At 38.7% G+C, this 14766-nt stretch overlaps 2 protein-coding genes across 24 annotated transcripts in view; one reads left to right on the forward strand and one right to left on the reverse strand.

Annotated features, from left to right (window-relative positions):
• The window catches only part of cast (calpastatin), a 31434-nt gene extending 21082 nt beyond the window's left edge, over nt 1-10352 (forward strand). For 11 of the 23 annotated variants that reach the window (XM_013269967.3, XM_013269963.3, XM_019358740.2 and 8 more), the window contains 31 exons: nt 577-723; nt 1079-1123; nt 1207-1308; nt 1426-1506; nt 2168-2206; nt 2902-2985; nt 3195-3266; nt 3363-3482; nt 3666-3788; nt 3862-3966; nt 4105-4221; nt 4481-4594; nt 4672-4740; nt 4888-5004; nt 5132-5236; nt 5345-5461; nt 5589-5699; nt 5827-5940; nt 6136-6219; nt 6345-6449; nt 6643-6759; nt 6868-6978; nt 7061-7168; nt 7267-7371; nt 7457-7549; nt 8191-8235; nt 8335-8472; nt 8862-8948; nt 9171-9200; nt 9473-9579; nt 9679-10352. In XM_013269967.3, coding sequence (XP_013125421.1) covers nt 577-723; nt 1079-1123; nt 1207-1308; nt 1426-1506; nt 2168-2206; nt 2902-2985; nt 3195-3266; nt 3363-3482; nt 3666-3788; nt 3862-3966; nt 4105-4221; nt 4481-4594; nt 4672-4740; nt 4888-5004; nt 5132-5236; nt 5345-5461; nt 5589-5699; nt 5827-5940; nt 6136-6219; nt 6345-6449; nt 6643-6759; nt 6868-6978; nt 7061-7168; nt 7267-7371; nt 7457-7549; nt 8191-8235; nt 8335-8472; nt 8862-8948; nt 9171-9200; nt 9473-9571 — 2904 coding nt within the window. In that variant the 3' untranslated portion in view covers nt 9572-9579; nt 9679-10352. The remainder of the gene's footprint in view (nt 1-576; nt 724-1078; nt 1124-1206; nt 1309-1425; nt 1507-2167; nt 2207-2901; nt 2986-3194; nt 3267-3362; nt 3483-3665; nt 3789-3861; nt 3967-4104; nt 4222-4480; nt 4595-4671; nt 4741-4887; nt 5005-5131; nt 5237-5344; nt 5462-5588; nt 5700-5826; nt 5941-6135; nt 6220-6344; nt 6450-6642; nt 6760-6867; nt 6979-7060; nt 7169-7266; nt 7372-7456; nt 7550-8190; nt 8236-8334; nt 8473-8861; nt 8949-9170; nt 9201-9472; nt 9580-9678) is intronic. The other 12 variants (XM_005450334.4, XM_005450328.4, XM_005450332.4 and 9 more) reach the window with 4 other exon arrangements.
• Nucleotides 9903-13745, reverse strand: cd8a (CD8a molecule). Its single transcript, XM_005450353.4, has 6 exons — nt 13441-13745; nt 13011-13328; nt 12826-12924; nt 12612-12728; nt 12411-12450; nt 9903-11952 (listed from the first exon to the last, which is right to left on the reverse strand). Exons 1-6 carry the CDS (start codon nt 13487-13489, stop codon nt 11901-11903), a joined length of 675 nt encoding a protein of 224 aa, XP_005450410.1. The 5' UTR covers nt 13490-13745; the 3' UTR covers nt 9903-11900.
• Nucleotides 13746-14766: the final 1021 nt, after the last annotated feature.

Raw genomic sequence — 14766 nt, forward strand, 5'->3', positions numbered from 1 at the left:
TACTAAGGCCACTCTGAGTCTTCAGTGCCTCCATGACTCTCTTGGGGTGTATCTTTCAGGCCTGCTTGCCTTTCGCTCTTCTTTTTCTTCCTTGCAGTCTTATCAGGTTTTTGGGGGTTGTGCTTACTTGAGACTGTCCAGATGCCTTATTAGCTTTAGGGGTTTCTTGGAATGCCTGGAATTCCTTTTCGGATTTTTTTTATTTTTTTTTTGAAGAACAAAGGACTTTCATTCTTTACACTGCAGCTCTTTGCTCAGCATGCCTCTGCTCGTTGTTGCATTTCGTCATAGTCGACGCCCGTCCATTTGCAACACCGCATGCATCATCACTCCGAGTCAGTGAGAAAAAACAAATGAAGAGGAGAGGCTTACAGTGTACTCATGTCTGACCTCAGTTTCATTGCACAACACCTCTAGATGAAAGAACATCATCAAGTTGGTGGAGGCTTTCTTTTCCTCAAGTCACTTCCTGTCTTTCATTTGCTTCTTTGGGTGTTTTGCATGTGTGTAGCAGATCTGCAGTTTTACTTGACATGAACTTGGGCTGTAATAGAATCAAATCTTGTTGTATTTTAGAGTGCCACTGCTGCCACAGCAGTCAAAGCTGATGTTCCTAAAGTTGATCCTGCTAAAACATCAAAGCCAGCTGCAGCAGGCACAGCTGCGGCTGGAAATGTGTCTGTGCAAGGCAAAAAGGAAGAAGCTAAATCAGCGCAAACAAAGGTAGATGTTCCTGAAACCAAACATGGCAGAGGCTGTGTCTCAACTCTGTATACTCTGCACAGTGATGATTTTGCAATTCATCTTCTAGGTCTCTGTGTTTAATGAATGAATGAGGAAGTGTTCTGATGAGGTGTTTTCATGGCCAGCAGGAATTTTTCACGCCCATCAAACATTTTTTTTTCTGGAAATTCTAAAGAAGAGAAGTCATTTCATTAAAGCAATTAACTAACAAAGTTAATTGTTAGTTTTTCGTTTTTTTTAATGGCTCATAATTTCATGATGCCTTACTTCTAATGGCACAATGGATATATTGTGTCGTTAAGGTCTGTGCCCTGATTCTGGATCTGTGTTGCAGGTTCAGGCGGAGGTTCCATCCACAGCAGCTAAAGGAGCCAAACAGGTAAAGACGTAATGTAGCAGTGCTGGTTTCCTTTGAAAAGCATGTCGCTTGCTGTAGTGTGCTGAGCTGTGTTGCATGCGCAGGCACCTCCGGTGGATGCAATCGATGAGCTGGCCAACATATTACCATCAACTGATCCTGTCGCTCGCCCAGAGCCTGTGTTCACGGGGCCAGAGGTCAAAGAGGTATAACATAGCCACAGTGTGCAAGCATACACGTCTGAGTGTGTGTGTATGCTTAAGAAAGTGAGCAGCAAGCTGCATGGGCCTTGAGTGTGTAACTGTGTAATGCATGTGTCACAGCGTGACATCACCTCTGAGAAAGGTCAGAAGTGTGGAGAAAGGGACGACACACTGCCTCCAGACTACAGATTCAAAAAAACGGTCAGTGTGCACCACCTTCCACTGCTTTCTAAACTTTCTACCCAACCTCACTCTTTAATTTTGTTTTTGTGTGCTTCACTGACAAATTCATAGGGACTACTTTATGCTGGTAGGAAACTGGCACTTTTATGTTCTTTAGACAAAGTTGCTCAGATCTTTAAAGGCATGACTTTGACACCGAATTTAAGATTTAGGACTGATAACTTGTTAATATGAAGCAAGAGTGGCTGACTCCTGGATCTGGAAGGATATTTTATCCAGATTAGTCTGATATTTTCATGTGGAAATCAAGAGGATATAGCTTAGCTTTTTCCTATTTCTGAAGCTATGGGAGGAAATGTCCAATTCAACCTTCCAACAATATAAAATCTTGCCAAAAATTCCTAGATAAGATCCAGATTACATCCAAAATGCAATTGCTTTAAAGAAGAGGCAAGCTCCAGTTATTTTTATTTTTATTTTTTTTTGGTAACATTTTCATGCAAATCCAATCGCTGACTTTTTAAAATAACAGAAGTGCACAAACCAAACCAATCTGCTTGCCTCCATAACTATTGGCATGTTTATTACATAGAATTAGAATAAAGTTTCTTTTCAGATCTTAAATGATTTCAACATTTAATTTTTTCTACCAAGTGTAAAACTACTCTATATTTTCTAGGGTCCATCTCCTGCAGATGCTAAACCTGTGGATGTCCCTGTAAGTAAAGCTTTCACAACTCCTGCTATCAGTTCTTTGTAGTCCAGATAACTCACACATACAGGAAGTGCTGTTTCCACTGTATAATCTACCCGTTCCTCTCGATTGGAGAATGTGTTGGGTGTTGTCTTGACAAACCACCACCTCCGTTTGAGCTTGTTGGCTCCTGTCTGACCAAACCCAAACATTCATAAATATGTGTGCCCTGTCGCATGCACACTTACATTACACACAGTGACACACCAGTTAAACAGTTTGCTATCAGCACGAGTGTTACTAGTTACTCACACTCACTAACACACCCACATTTGCATCATAGCCGACTCCCACTTTGGCCTCCTGGCATGGAAGAAGTTTCTTTGGTTCAGTGTCTCACCAACTCTTTCTACTCAGATACTTTTCCTCCTGTGTGAGTTTAATGGTTTTAATTTTGTGTTCGACATATTTTTGTGGAGTCGTCGTAATTTGTGTCACCCGCGTCTCTTAAGAGAGAGTGTTTGTGAGTTTTGGGCATCTGTGGAATGTAAAGGGTGTGTCTGTACTTTTCCTTCACGTTTGGTACAAGTCTGGTTTGCATTATTTTGCCTTTTGATTTGGTCACTCATGCCCTCTAGTGGAACTTTGGAGTAATTCTTTCTTAGGGAATTATTTTAGAAATAAGGGTTCGTCCTAACACTCAGTATTTTTCATTTCAGAAACCACTGAGCACAGACGCAGCCCTTGATGCCCTTTCAGCTGGTTTCTCATCAACCAGTCAGCCTGGACCCAAGAAGCAAGAGGTCAGTCTTTAAGCATGAAGCACTTAGCTGTTACTTCCATTTAAATGTCTGTGCTGCACATTCCTAGTATGGCACCTGTGCTGTAGACTGTATTTGCACCAAATGTGTATAAATATCATTTTTTTCTTAAAGGTCTAACAAGTCTCATTGTGTTTTTTGTTTTTTTTTGTTTTGTTTTTTTTTCTTTCTTTCATGAATAAAATCTATAGCAAAAGGCACATGTTGAGACTATAAGTGCTTCTTCTGCTGGCCCTGCTAACTTTGCACCTCCTCCTGTTAAGGTAAATTAATATTTTCAAGTCCCTGACGTGTCATTAGAGCAGTGTCTAACTACAGAGGCTGATGCTGTTTTGTCCCTGCTGTCCCTTTTGGTGCAGAAAGCTGAAACTCCTGCAGCAGTTCCTCCTATGGCGGCTCCTCCAGCTGATAAAAAAGCTAAGATGGAGAAAGTCTCAGATGACTTCTCACTGGAGGCTGGACTCTCTGCTTCAACCACGGTACTTTTACTGTAATGGTTACTTACAGATCTTAGCTCTGTCTTAAAATGTTTTAATTAGTAAATTTCCTATGGCTGTTAAAGTCAACATTTTACTACACTGAAAATTGACCTGATTCAAGTTGCATCGTCATTCTGCATGGATCAGTAAAAATCTAAAAGAGTTCTCTGTTGGCTCTTGTAGAAAGCGGGATCTTCTGTGGCTACTCCTGCTGATAAGAAAGCCAAGATGGATAAAACCACTCCCGATGTCTCTGTCAAGGCTGGACTGGATACCAAAGCAGGCACCAAGCCCAAGACCAGTGAGGTGAGATGCAGGAGATGAGGTTAAATGACATGGGTCCCATTAGCTGGTCATAAACGCCATGTTCTCTCTTCAGGGTGACTCCATGTCTCTGGATGCTCTCAGTGCTCTGTCTGATACTCTACCAGAAGATGCACCAAAACCTGAACCCCCCAAAGTCAGACCTGAGGACATTGTATCGGTAGGGGCAGAAACAGCAGCAGCTCTGCAGTCACTTTAGCAAATCTAATCTATACCTGAAGGCATTTTACCCATTTTTAATCTCCAATTACACATAAGATTCACAATGTCTCATTTTCCCCTCTTTTTCTTTGTACAGGAAGGCAAAGTGACGAAGGAGAAGGGTGTACGAGTAGGAGAGAGGGACGACACTCTTCCACCAGATTACAGGTACAAAAAGGAAGACCTGAAAAAACTGCCTCCTTCAAAACCAGAGGTGAGCCCAGAATGAATTCATTTAACAATGAGCCACTGATGATGGATTTTTGAGACCAGTGTTGATACTGATATTTGAAAAGTTTAAAAAAATATGTAGATATATATGTATGGATTTTATTGGATGGCTTTCTTTGCATGTGCATAATATCACACTTTCTGAGGATAATATCAGGAATCTTTTCATTAAAGCACCACTTGAAGAATGTCATATATCTTCTCTATCTTTACGTCATATCTGCTGTCCCCTCTCCTTGCAGCCCAAGATGGACGCTGATGATGCACTGGATATTTTGTCTGGGGACTTCAATACTGCCTCAACAGCTCCTGCTGTCCAGGCTCCTGTTGTCTGCTCCTCAGCTGCTCCTGTACAGGTACGCTGTGGCTCTATCTGTGACACCGCTGTATAAAATCTAGTATCCTATTTAATGGTGTTTTGTGGTTGTTGCAGAAATCTCCCGCTCCTCCCGCTGATAAGAAAGCCAAGGTGGAGGCTGGACTCTCAGCAGCTACTGCCAAGGTACAGCAGAACTTATTACAATCGTTTTTTAAAAGATCTGTAAAATAACAGTGTACATCATGGCATAGGTTATATACTGAGAGAAACAGAAAGATTTATTTGCTTTTTGGGCTTTTTCTTTACTGCCATCTGTGTTGTCTGGTGTAGAAAGTGGAATCGGCTGCAGCCCCTCCTGTGGCTGGGCCCGGTGCTCCTTCTACTGAGAAGAAAGCACAAGAACACAAACCTGCTGCTGGGAAGGACACCAAACCACAGACTGACAAGGTCTGATATAAGATCTGTGGAGTCGTTTTTCTTCTTTTTTGCTCTTCTTCCCATTCTTGTTTCACTTCATATTCTTTAGACAGACATTTTATTTTTAATAGTTTGATCAATCCTGTTCTCTCTTCAGGGTGGCTCCATGTCTCTGGATGCTCTCAGTGCTCTAGGCGACACATTACCAGCAGATGCACCAAAACCTGAATCGTCCAAACTCAAACCTAAAGACATTGTCTCTGTAAGAGTCAAGCTACACCTTAGCATTAAATTCACAGCTTTTGATAGCTTCTTCTTCTTCTTGTTTTACCATTTAATGCTAAATTTTGTTCTCTTTCTCTTTGTACAGGAGGGCAAAGTGAAGGCGGAGAAGGGTGTACGTGTTGGAGAGAGAGACGACACTCTTCCACCAGGTTACAGGTTTAAAGAGGAAGACCTCAAAAAACTGCCTCCTCCAGAACCTGAGGTGAGACTGAAGGAAATTTACTTTAAGGGTTAAACTTCAGCATGTTAAGCTTATGAAATCTACTTAGATCTACAACTGTTGAACATTTAGTAACTTGATTTAACCTTTACTCTGTCTCCTCCTGCAGCCCAAGATGGACGCTGATGATGCTCTGGACATTTTGTCTGGAGACTTCAGTTCTTCATCAGCTCCTGCTGTCCAGGCTCCCGTCGTCAGCTCCTCAGCTCCTCCTGCACAGGTACACTGTCTGATTTTAGTTCCTGCACATAAAAAATGCATGTGTCTCTAAAACGAAAAGTCTGCAAAATATAAAACTGCAGTATTCTTTCAGTGCTTTGATTCAAACTCGTATCTCTGCTTTTCAGGCAAAAGTAGAGGATTTGTCAGCTCTTGACGTACTCTCTGGAGAGTTTGTGGCTCCATCTAAGGCTTCTGGAGTTCACGCACCAGTCCCTCCTCCATCAAAGAAGCCACCAGAGGTAAAGCTGTTGGTGTGAATGCAGGTTTTTGCATAGCTATAAACTGTTTTTTCCTTCCATAGTGGATTTCCCTGCCAAGCAAATAAATAAACATTATTTTGTTTTTATTTTTGCCACCATGGCTGTCATCGTGTCCTCTACAATTTGTCTTTTTTTTTTTTTTCAGTCCTTTTTTCCATCTCTGTGTTTCTGCAGAAAACAGTCTGTCCCCTGGAGCAACACACCAAGGTCGATACCATTGACGTAAGCGCGCAACAGACAAAGCCCAAGATTGAGAAGGTAACTGTGAAGAATCAGATGTCTTCTAATTTCTTTTGACTTTAGTTTTTCATTTACCATTCAGAGCTGTATAACATGCCTTGTCTAAAACTGGCCTATGAAGTTCCTCTTCTCTCACTCCTCAGGGTGACTCGATCTCTCTGGATGCTCTCAGTGCTCTCAGTGAAACACTGCCAACAGATGCACCAAAGCCAGAGTCTCCGAAACTCAGACCTGAGGATATTGTCTCGGTATGTGGTGCCCAAAAACATATAGTGTTGGTTTATTATGTGTGACATATTTATACTTCTCAGTAATACAATACGACTGAATTATCCATGCACATATTTTGTTTTGTTAAACACTTGTCCTGTTCAGATCCCTTTTTAAAAATCTGTATGTAGGAGAGCCATCCAGTCATTCACTTTTTTTCCCCTTTTTCAGGAGGGCAAAGTCAAAAAGGAGAAGGGTGTGCGTGTAGGAGAGAGGGAGGATACACTTCCTCCAGGTTACAGATTTAAAGAGGAAGATCTCAAAAAACTGCCTGCTCCCAAACCTGAGGTGAGCAACAAAAGTTAGATATTTATTAATGGATAAAAAGCCATAAAGAATATGTGCATTTACTATTTAAAATAACGGCTTATTTTCTCTCTTCATCTTCTCCTGCAGCCCAAGATAAATACTGATGATGCTCTGGATATTTTGTCTGGCGACTTCAGTTCTTCAGCCGCTCCTGCTGTTCAGGCTCCTGTCGTCTGTTCCTCAGCTCCTTCTGCACAGGTACAGATCTTTGAAATAGTATTTATTTCCAGTTGAGCATTATAGATTTTAACCATAGGATTGCATTCTCTCTCCCCCTCAGGCCTCTGCAGACACTGCTCTTAAGTCCTTGGCCGGAGACTTTGTTGCCTCCAGCGCTGCACCGGCAGTGAAGTCAGAACCTTGTATTCCTACACAAACAAAGCCACAGGTAAAGACTCAAGTGTATCTCATCTACTTATACTCTTTATACAACCATCTGCAGCTACATCAAAATCATCTTTTTGTCTGGGGTTTTTGCACAATCAGCTGAAAACAGGAGCAGACAGTGCCTTCGATGCTCTGTCAGACACCTTGGGGGATATCAAACCTGTTCCTCAGCCCGCCCCAGGTCCTGTTAAAGATGCTGTCAAGGTAGTCAGCATGGTTTAAATAACTGCATATTTGTGCACTAAGAATAAAAAGTCTACAGCTGTTTTGATTTGCCTCACTGTTGCAGGAGAAAAAGATTGTTGAAGAGAAGCTTATTAAAATGGGAGAGAGAGATGACACACTACCACCAGAGTATCGACCCACTGAAGAAGACCGGAAGGTAACCTGACAGCCTTTGAAATAAGATCCTAAAAGTGAAGTACATTTACTTAGCAGTCCATCAATTACTCTACCAATCCATGCATTTACTCAGTACAACTTTCCTACTTTAAAAATGTGAACATACAGTCTCTGATTTTTTTTTTTTTTTTGATTGTTCTTGCTGGGTAGTCTGCTGCAAGCTGGGTTGGGTAATGCTGAGAATTACATTACATATTGTTAACTGATAATAATACAAAACATGATCAGGGACACTATTCATTCATTTAACTGTATTTTTCAGTGAGTATGTAATATTTTGAAAACAGAAGTCTTTTACACGATATAATCTTGTTATTTACAAATAAGTAAATCTTCTAAATATTCCATCTATACACTACTGAAGACTGACAGAATAAACTGCTTACTTACCCTAGGACTTTCAAAGGCACTACCTGTTTCTTCTGTTAGGGCCGCTGTTTGGAGCTTATAATTCACAATAAAGAACTGGAGTCTAAAATATTTATTCTTTAATGAAACTAATCAGTTATTGTAAGTCTTTTAATGTGCTAGGCTGTATTTTAGCACTGGGACATTTATAAAGTGTAGTGTAGCATCTGTTGCTTTATTGAGAGTCTAAACTTCATGAATTTCATTTTAAAGAAAATGGAAGAAGCAAAGAAAAAAGCTGCCACCATCCCCAAGGAGGTCAGTTCCTCATATAATACAATATTTCTAAAATAAAATAAACATTAATGATATATGTGAAAGATGACAATAAAGCATTCCCTTTTTACCACTCTGCAGAAGAGTATGGATGACACAACAGCCTTGGAAATGCTGTCCAGTGACTTCTCTGATGCTCCCAAGCCTGATGCACTGGTCACCTCGTGTGCTGCCACAACAAAGTTGGAACCTCCTGTGCTGGACTCAGCTCCTCTGAAGGTAGTGGAGAAATAAAACGCAGACAAACCTACCATTTCTACTCCTTCTAGCTAATATTAGCTAAACTCCATCAAGGCGTGAGACGTGTCTGTCTCACCTTAATTAACCTGCTGTGAGGTTTGACTCATCGTTGCTGACGACCTTAATCCTAATCTTTGCTTTCACAATAGATTACTTGTTCATCCTGACAAAGGAACGATGAGCTCATATCAGGGAGAGCCACATAATAGGCTGTGATTGATGCTGTCAATGATGATACAGTGTTAAAAAATGGTCCTTACTTAGTTGTTTTAGTCCTACCGTCTTTGTACCTGAAACCATTTCTAGAAAATGCTTTCTTATGATCTTCTTGAGTTTTAACTGTTATTTATTTATTCTTGGTTTTCTAGCCGATGGCTGGTCCTGTTCTGGAGTCCCTGTCTGATACCCTGCTTCCAGATGCAGTAAAAGGCAAATCTAAAACAGATAAACCAAAGGTAAAAATCTATATGACCATTTAGAAGTGTTTATATATTACACTTTACTATACGAAACAGGACCAAACTGCACTTCAGAAGAATGATTGCAGCACATTTATTTCTCATTGGTACATGGCGCCCCCTGTAAGTTTCCTTACTAGCTGTTACTGTGTCTGTGCTCACTACGTCATGGAGCAGTGTGAGTTGTAGAGCCTAATCAAGGTGTCGACTTTGTTACAGGGAAAGAGCAAGTCAAAGTCAAAATCTAAAGTAAGCAAATCGTCTGCTGCATGAAGACCTAATTTAGGCTGAATAAGCAACGTCTCTGACACACTGGATCTGTGCACTTATAACTGAGCCAAAGTCTCACAGCAGAAACAGTTACTGAATTCTAATTTCTGCAGGTGCCTACACATAGTGGCATGTGACATGCTGCTCACGCTCCTCACACTGCTTTGCCTGATGTTGATTTCAGCCTGTAATACTGCAAAGGCATTAATTCTTCTTCATCATTTTTAATACTTATTTGTTAAAAACATCAGAAACAACAAGCAGAGGAGCCATCTGTCCCCGACCAGCTATCAGCTCAGAGAAGCGCAGATGTTGTGCCAACTTCTACAAAGAAGGGAGCCAAGAGCTAGGTCACACGGTAAGATTTGTCATATTTAAGTGATTTTAAAAAAAAACTGAATATGAGGAGGATAGATGTCAAGTCTTTAAACTGACTGCTGAATATCATTTGTTGCAGGCCGTCGCTTAAAATCTGTCCTCCAGGCCACGTGGACGCATCGGTGAGGGAGCTGCTCTCTGGATAACGATTCTATTTTTGTAAATTGTTAAGAATGTATATTGGAGTCAAGAAAAAACCTACACGTACCCATAACATTTACGCAATGCACACACATAGAAGCACAAAAGGACATGCACGCACACTTACACATCTATCTGCTTTACAGTTCAAAGATAAGAAGGTTTGTTTTGGGGTTTGTTTTTTTAGAGAATATGAAAGAGACTTTTAAAAACTGGACGGGTGTAAAGGATGAGTGGTGAAATGAAAGAAGTGAAACTGTGGGAAAACTTTTTTGGGTGCCAAGAATCACGCATGTACATCACAGTTGACAGGTGGGGTTTTTTTTGTTTTGTTTTTTTCTTTTTCCTCCAGCAAAACACTTCTATTACAACACCGGTGACCTAAACCTGCTGGTGTTGTGACATTAGTTGGAGCAGTGGAGACTTGTGTGAGAGCAGTATGGAGTAGGTGTATAGCACCGGGAAGTTTTGTGCAATCCAGATGTACACACACACAAAAAGTTTTTCTATCATGTCGTGATTGGACACCATTACATAAGACACTAGTGTACAGTTCACATATGTTTTGAACAATACATAGTTTACATTATTAAATATGTGGATTTCCCAGGAGGTGTTCTAATTAATTCTGTATTGGAGAGCTTTTTGCAAATGCCTCTATCTTTAAAAAGACCAATATCTGTCAAGTAGGTCTTTTTCTATGTATTTGGGTTTGCAGAATGGGAAAAAAAAAAAAGAAGACGTTCATAAGTGCACTTATTGAAGCAGGATGTTTACAAGCTTTGTAAACTGCCGTTGTTTGTGAGCTGTAAAAGAGTTTTGCTCTACGTAACACAACACTGTAATTTACAAAGGGCTATTGCTTTCAATTGTAAAGTTAGTCACTATAATTCCACCCTTTTTTTTGTGGAGTTAAGCCAAGATATGACATGTATAAGGGGAAATGCTAACTAAATTGAAAAAAATAAATACATAAATAAATCATGTAGTATCGTTTTATTATTATTGTACCTTAAAAGAGAAACAAAAGATAACATTAACTGACTTAATATGCTGGAGAAAATAACTAGATATTGTAGGAAAGGTGAACAAACAATGTGTTTGTAAAGGTGCAAGGGGAAATGTGTATGTATTAAAGTGCGTGGGAGTGTAATCTCCTATGAAAGAATTTTTTTTATCCGCTCTTGACTTGTGGTTTTGCGCTCTGCTTACAGTTGTAGCACCCCACTTCCTTTAGACTCAAGGGGGGGGGCTTAAAAAACAAATGTCTTTTGCTCAAATCTACTTTTGTGCCAAGACCCTGAATGACTGATGGGAATCCAAATGAGTGGGTTTGATGTGTGGAAAAAATAAAATCTAATAAAGTCAAATGCAGTTCATTGAAGAAGGAATGCTTGTCTGAGTGGTTTTATTTTTTTTTTAATTTTTTTTGTACTGTGTTTTATGTTGAAAATAGACAGGAGAATCTTTTTTTTTTTTCTTTTTTTTTTTTTCTTTTTTGAGGATGTACAACAATTAAAAGCAAAAACAAAAAAAAGTGCCATATTTGTTCTTTTCAGTATTACTCTACAGCCTTAAAAACATGTGAATGAATCAGATCAAATACTTTTGGAGTAAGTGTAATTTTAAACAAGCCATAAAAAAAAAACTGCTTTAAATTGTTTTGATGACTAAATGCAAGTGCAGCAATTCAAATAAAGTGTGTGCAGAATGCAAAACAAAAGCACGCTGTTATTGCTTTTAAAACTTCCCAAAAAATTAAATACAAAATATTTAAATTCAAAAGAATTATATACAATTATTGCTCACAGTTCAGAAACAAAATGAATATGCTTCTCAGGATCATCTTCAGTCGTACCCGTAACCATAAGAATCGATGTGGATTTGCAAAATAAACTCTTTAAACCACACAATTATCATTAAAAGGGTTCAATCTACCAGTGACAAAACAGTGTTGTTAGCCATCAAGCCACATGAAAATTATAACTCATTGCTGGCAATAAAAGGCTTTCCATTTATGCACTGAATACACAACCACTTTAAAACCATCTTATATTTTCACAAACAAAGAAAATGTTTTAGGCTGACTTTAGCAAACAGGATGAGAAGATGCAGCAATAGCATGAAAGCAAAGAAGTGTCTGAAATTTCACCATTTAGATTAAACATATCTGTCGGCCATCTGTTCTTTTGCAGGAGGCGCCGTTCGAGGTCTACATTTTAAAAGGAAAAAAAGAGATGTAAATTTAAATGATTAATACAAATAATAATCGGTAACCTTTGTCTTTTTTAATGTAAAAAGGGACTGTTTTCTTCAAATAGACTGCAAGTGTAATTGGAATTACAGGAGAAAAAACACATCCAACAACAATCATGATATACTATGGGTATAGGTATTTAATTTAGGTATTTCAATATTAATATTTTATAATAAGTTTTTTTTTTCAAAAATAAAATATTAATGAAAATAAGAAGAAAGAAAATCGCTAAACAATATTAACAAAATAAAGTCAACATTTTCATTTTGCTGTGTGGGTGTGGTTCCTGATGTTAAGGGGACTTGGAATAATAACCAGTATTCCTCAATTATTCATGGACTGTATTCCTAGACTAAAGTGCCAAATGGAATGATAATGTTAAATTAAAAAAAATAAATAAAGGAATAACTTACCTTCTTTTGTGATGGTGTGGGCATCTCCGTGTCCTTATCCCTACAGGTAATTGAAAGTATTTAAACTTGAGGTGAAAATATGGAGTATGAAATAGTTTTCAGCTTTCCAAGTGCAGGAAATGACTGAATTTTATATATTATTCAGTTCCAAATTATATGCACATGAAGATTATTTAGATTTCATATTGAAGATGCACTTACGATTGCAGTACAAGATGGTGACGATGAGGAGCAGAAGAAAAAGGCCAGAGCTACCAGCAAGAGCTCCAAGTATTATTGGACTACAAGTAATAGCAGAACTGTACTCCCATTCTGAAACTGAAGCATCCTTGTTTACCAACTTTTTCTAATCACAGAATTTTAAACATGAATATGATAAATGTTATAACACATCATTGTGATTTGGAACACTTGCCTCCTCCTTTCTTGCCGTCACAAGCACAGGTTGGGATTTTGGGTGCACTCTGTGTGGTGGTGCATGTTGGTGGCGCTTTAGTTTGAACTACAGTTGTTTCTTAAATAAAGAAGTAAAAGTTAAGTGTTAACCTACTAAAACAATAAACATCCTGAATGAAACCAAATCAAAGAAACAAAACTTACCTGCAGATATTTGTGTTACATCTCCAAACTCCAATTTATTACCTTGGATAAGTGACGCACAGCTATATAGGCCAGTGTCGTTTTTTTTGAAGGACTTCAGTGTTAGATGATCCTCAGCGCAAGTGTAGAGCCTATCGAAGTTTGTTGTCACTTTCTTTTTAAAGCAGTTTGTGCTGAAAGACCCAATGAATTCCATGCGAAAATTGCTCAGGACTCGAAACCAGACAATCATGCTGGCCCCTTCTATCGGTTTACAGTTCATATAAACCTTCTGTCCTTCCTTTGCTGTTATGTTTTTGACAGCTCCTGTAGTAAATTCTAAAACATTTTATAAAATGAGAGCAGAAAAAAAAGACAGTTTCTGGGAACAATGCACGTAAGCAAAAAACTAAAAAACAAATTAGACACTTAATAATTAAGTTCAACTTACTCTGACAAGACACCACAATCACCAGAATCAGAAGCCATTTTTGGTCCATTTTAATCTTGCAGACAAGAATAGGAGCTAAACACGTCTTTTTGGTGTTTATTGAAGTCTGCTGGGAGATAATTCAGCGTGATATGAAACCCCGCCCCAGCTGTAACCTTCTTCTCTGCTCTGTCAAATGGGACCATTGCAGCAGAGTCTTGCAGAGACCTCCTGCAACACGATCGTGGTCTGCACAATGTTTGTAACCCACCCAATCTGCACTTCACTCCTCTACCTCTGGTTTGAAGCATGAACATCACTACTTCATCCACAAACTATTGGCACACAAATGCAGCAGTGCGCAGTATGTAGGCTGAAAATGGATGAGATAGGAAGTGAAAACGATGCACACCGAACATAGTTCACGCAACTCTACACCAATTCTGCACAAATTAAATGGTGCATTATACCAAACTTTTCTTTGTTGAAGTTTCATCAAGAATTCCTAACAGTCACTTTGAAATTGCCATGTAATTTGAATTTGGTGAGTGATTGCTGAAATTCTTCAAGATTGCAAACATTGCTATATTTTAATCTCTCAGATTAAACTAGTTTAGAGAAATATAATAGTTGTTTAGTTAAAAGTAAAACAGCAAGCATCAGGGTCTCTCAGAGGCCTTTTGTAAGACACATTATCTTACATCCCCTTTTTTTAATATCACCATGTTCTGAAATACGGGCAAAAAGCCCTGAAATTGTACATATAAAATAGAAATGATAAGCACAAGATATATAACACAAATATAACATCACTAAATTAATTTAAAAAAAAAAATTAAAATATACTATTATTATATAAACTAATAATCACTTAAGTGATTTCCCATCTTCTCAAGTTCTGAGTAAAGATTGTTGTCCTCTTCAATTTATAATCACTGTGAATGTTATATTTTATATTTAAGATCTAAGAATTTTACCTTTATACTGGACTAATTTATGACAATTTCCAATATTTTCATTGTTCCAAATTATTTAAAAGTACTGTATTGCACAGGCAAACACCCCTAAAATCCAATGTTAGGCATACGATTTCTTTACGGTGTTGTCCAGTGTTACAACGCTTCCACAAGACCGATATTTACACCATTAGATGGCAGCAAAATGACTTAGCGCCATGTTGCTATCAGTGCACTGAATCCTTGAACAAAATCACAAAACATACTTCTGAGCATCCCAAAAAGCTGATTCTGTTCATCTGGACGTAGCGTTTTAAGTGAGAGAAACGTTTCGTCACTCATCCTGACTGACTGCAGGTTTCCCCAACCTTATAAACAGTACCTTTGCACA

This window comes from Oreochromis niloticus, linkage group LG5, assembly GCF_001858045.2.
Source record: "Oreochromis niloticus isolate F11D_XX linkage group LG5, O_niloticus_UMD_NMBU, whole genome shotgun sequence".
Classification (NCBI taxonomy): Eukaryota; Metazoa; Chordata; class Actinopteri; order Cichliformes; family Cichlidae; genus Oreochromis; species Oreochromis niloticus.

Bases quoted from the DNA above. Each gene is read 5' to 3' on its own strand.
- cd8a (XM_005450353.4), bottom strand. From the start codon at position 13,489: ATGGACCAAAAATGGCTTCTGATTCTGGTGATTGTGGTGTCTTGTCAG. The intron at 12,451-12,611 runs GTAAGTGCATCT...AATTACCTGTAG, and splicing joins CACCATCTTGTACTGCAATC to GGATAAGGACACGGAGATGC. The intron at 11,953-12,410 runs GTAAGTTATTCC...TTTAAAATGTAG, and splicing joins CCACACCATCACAAAAGAAG to ACCTCGAACGGCGCCTCCTG.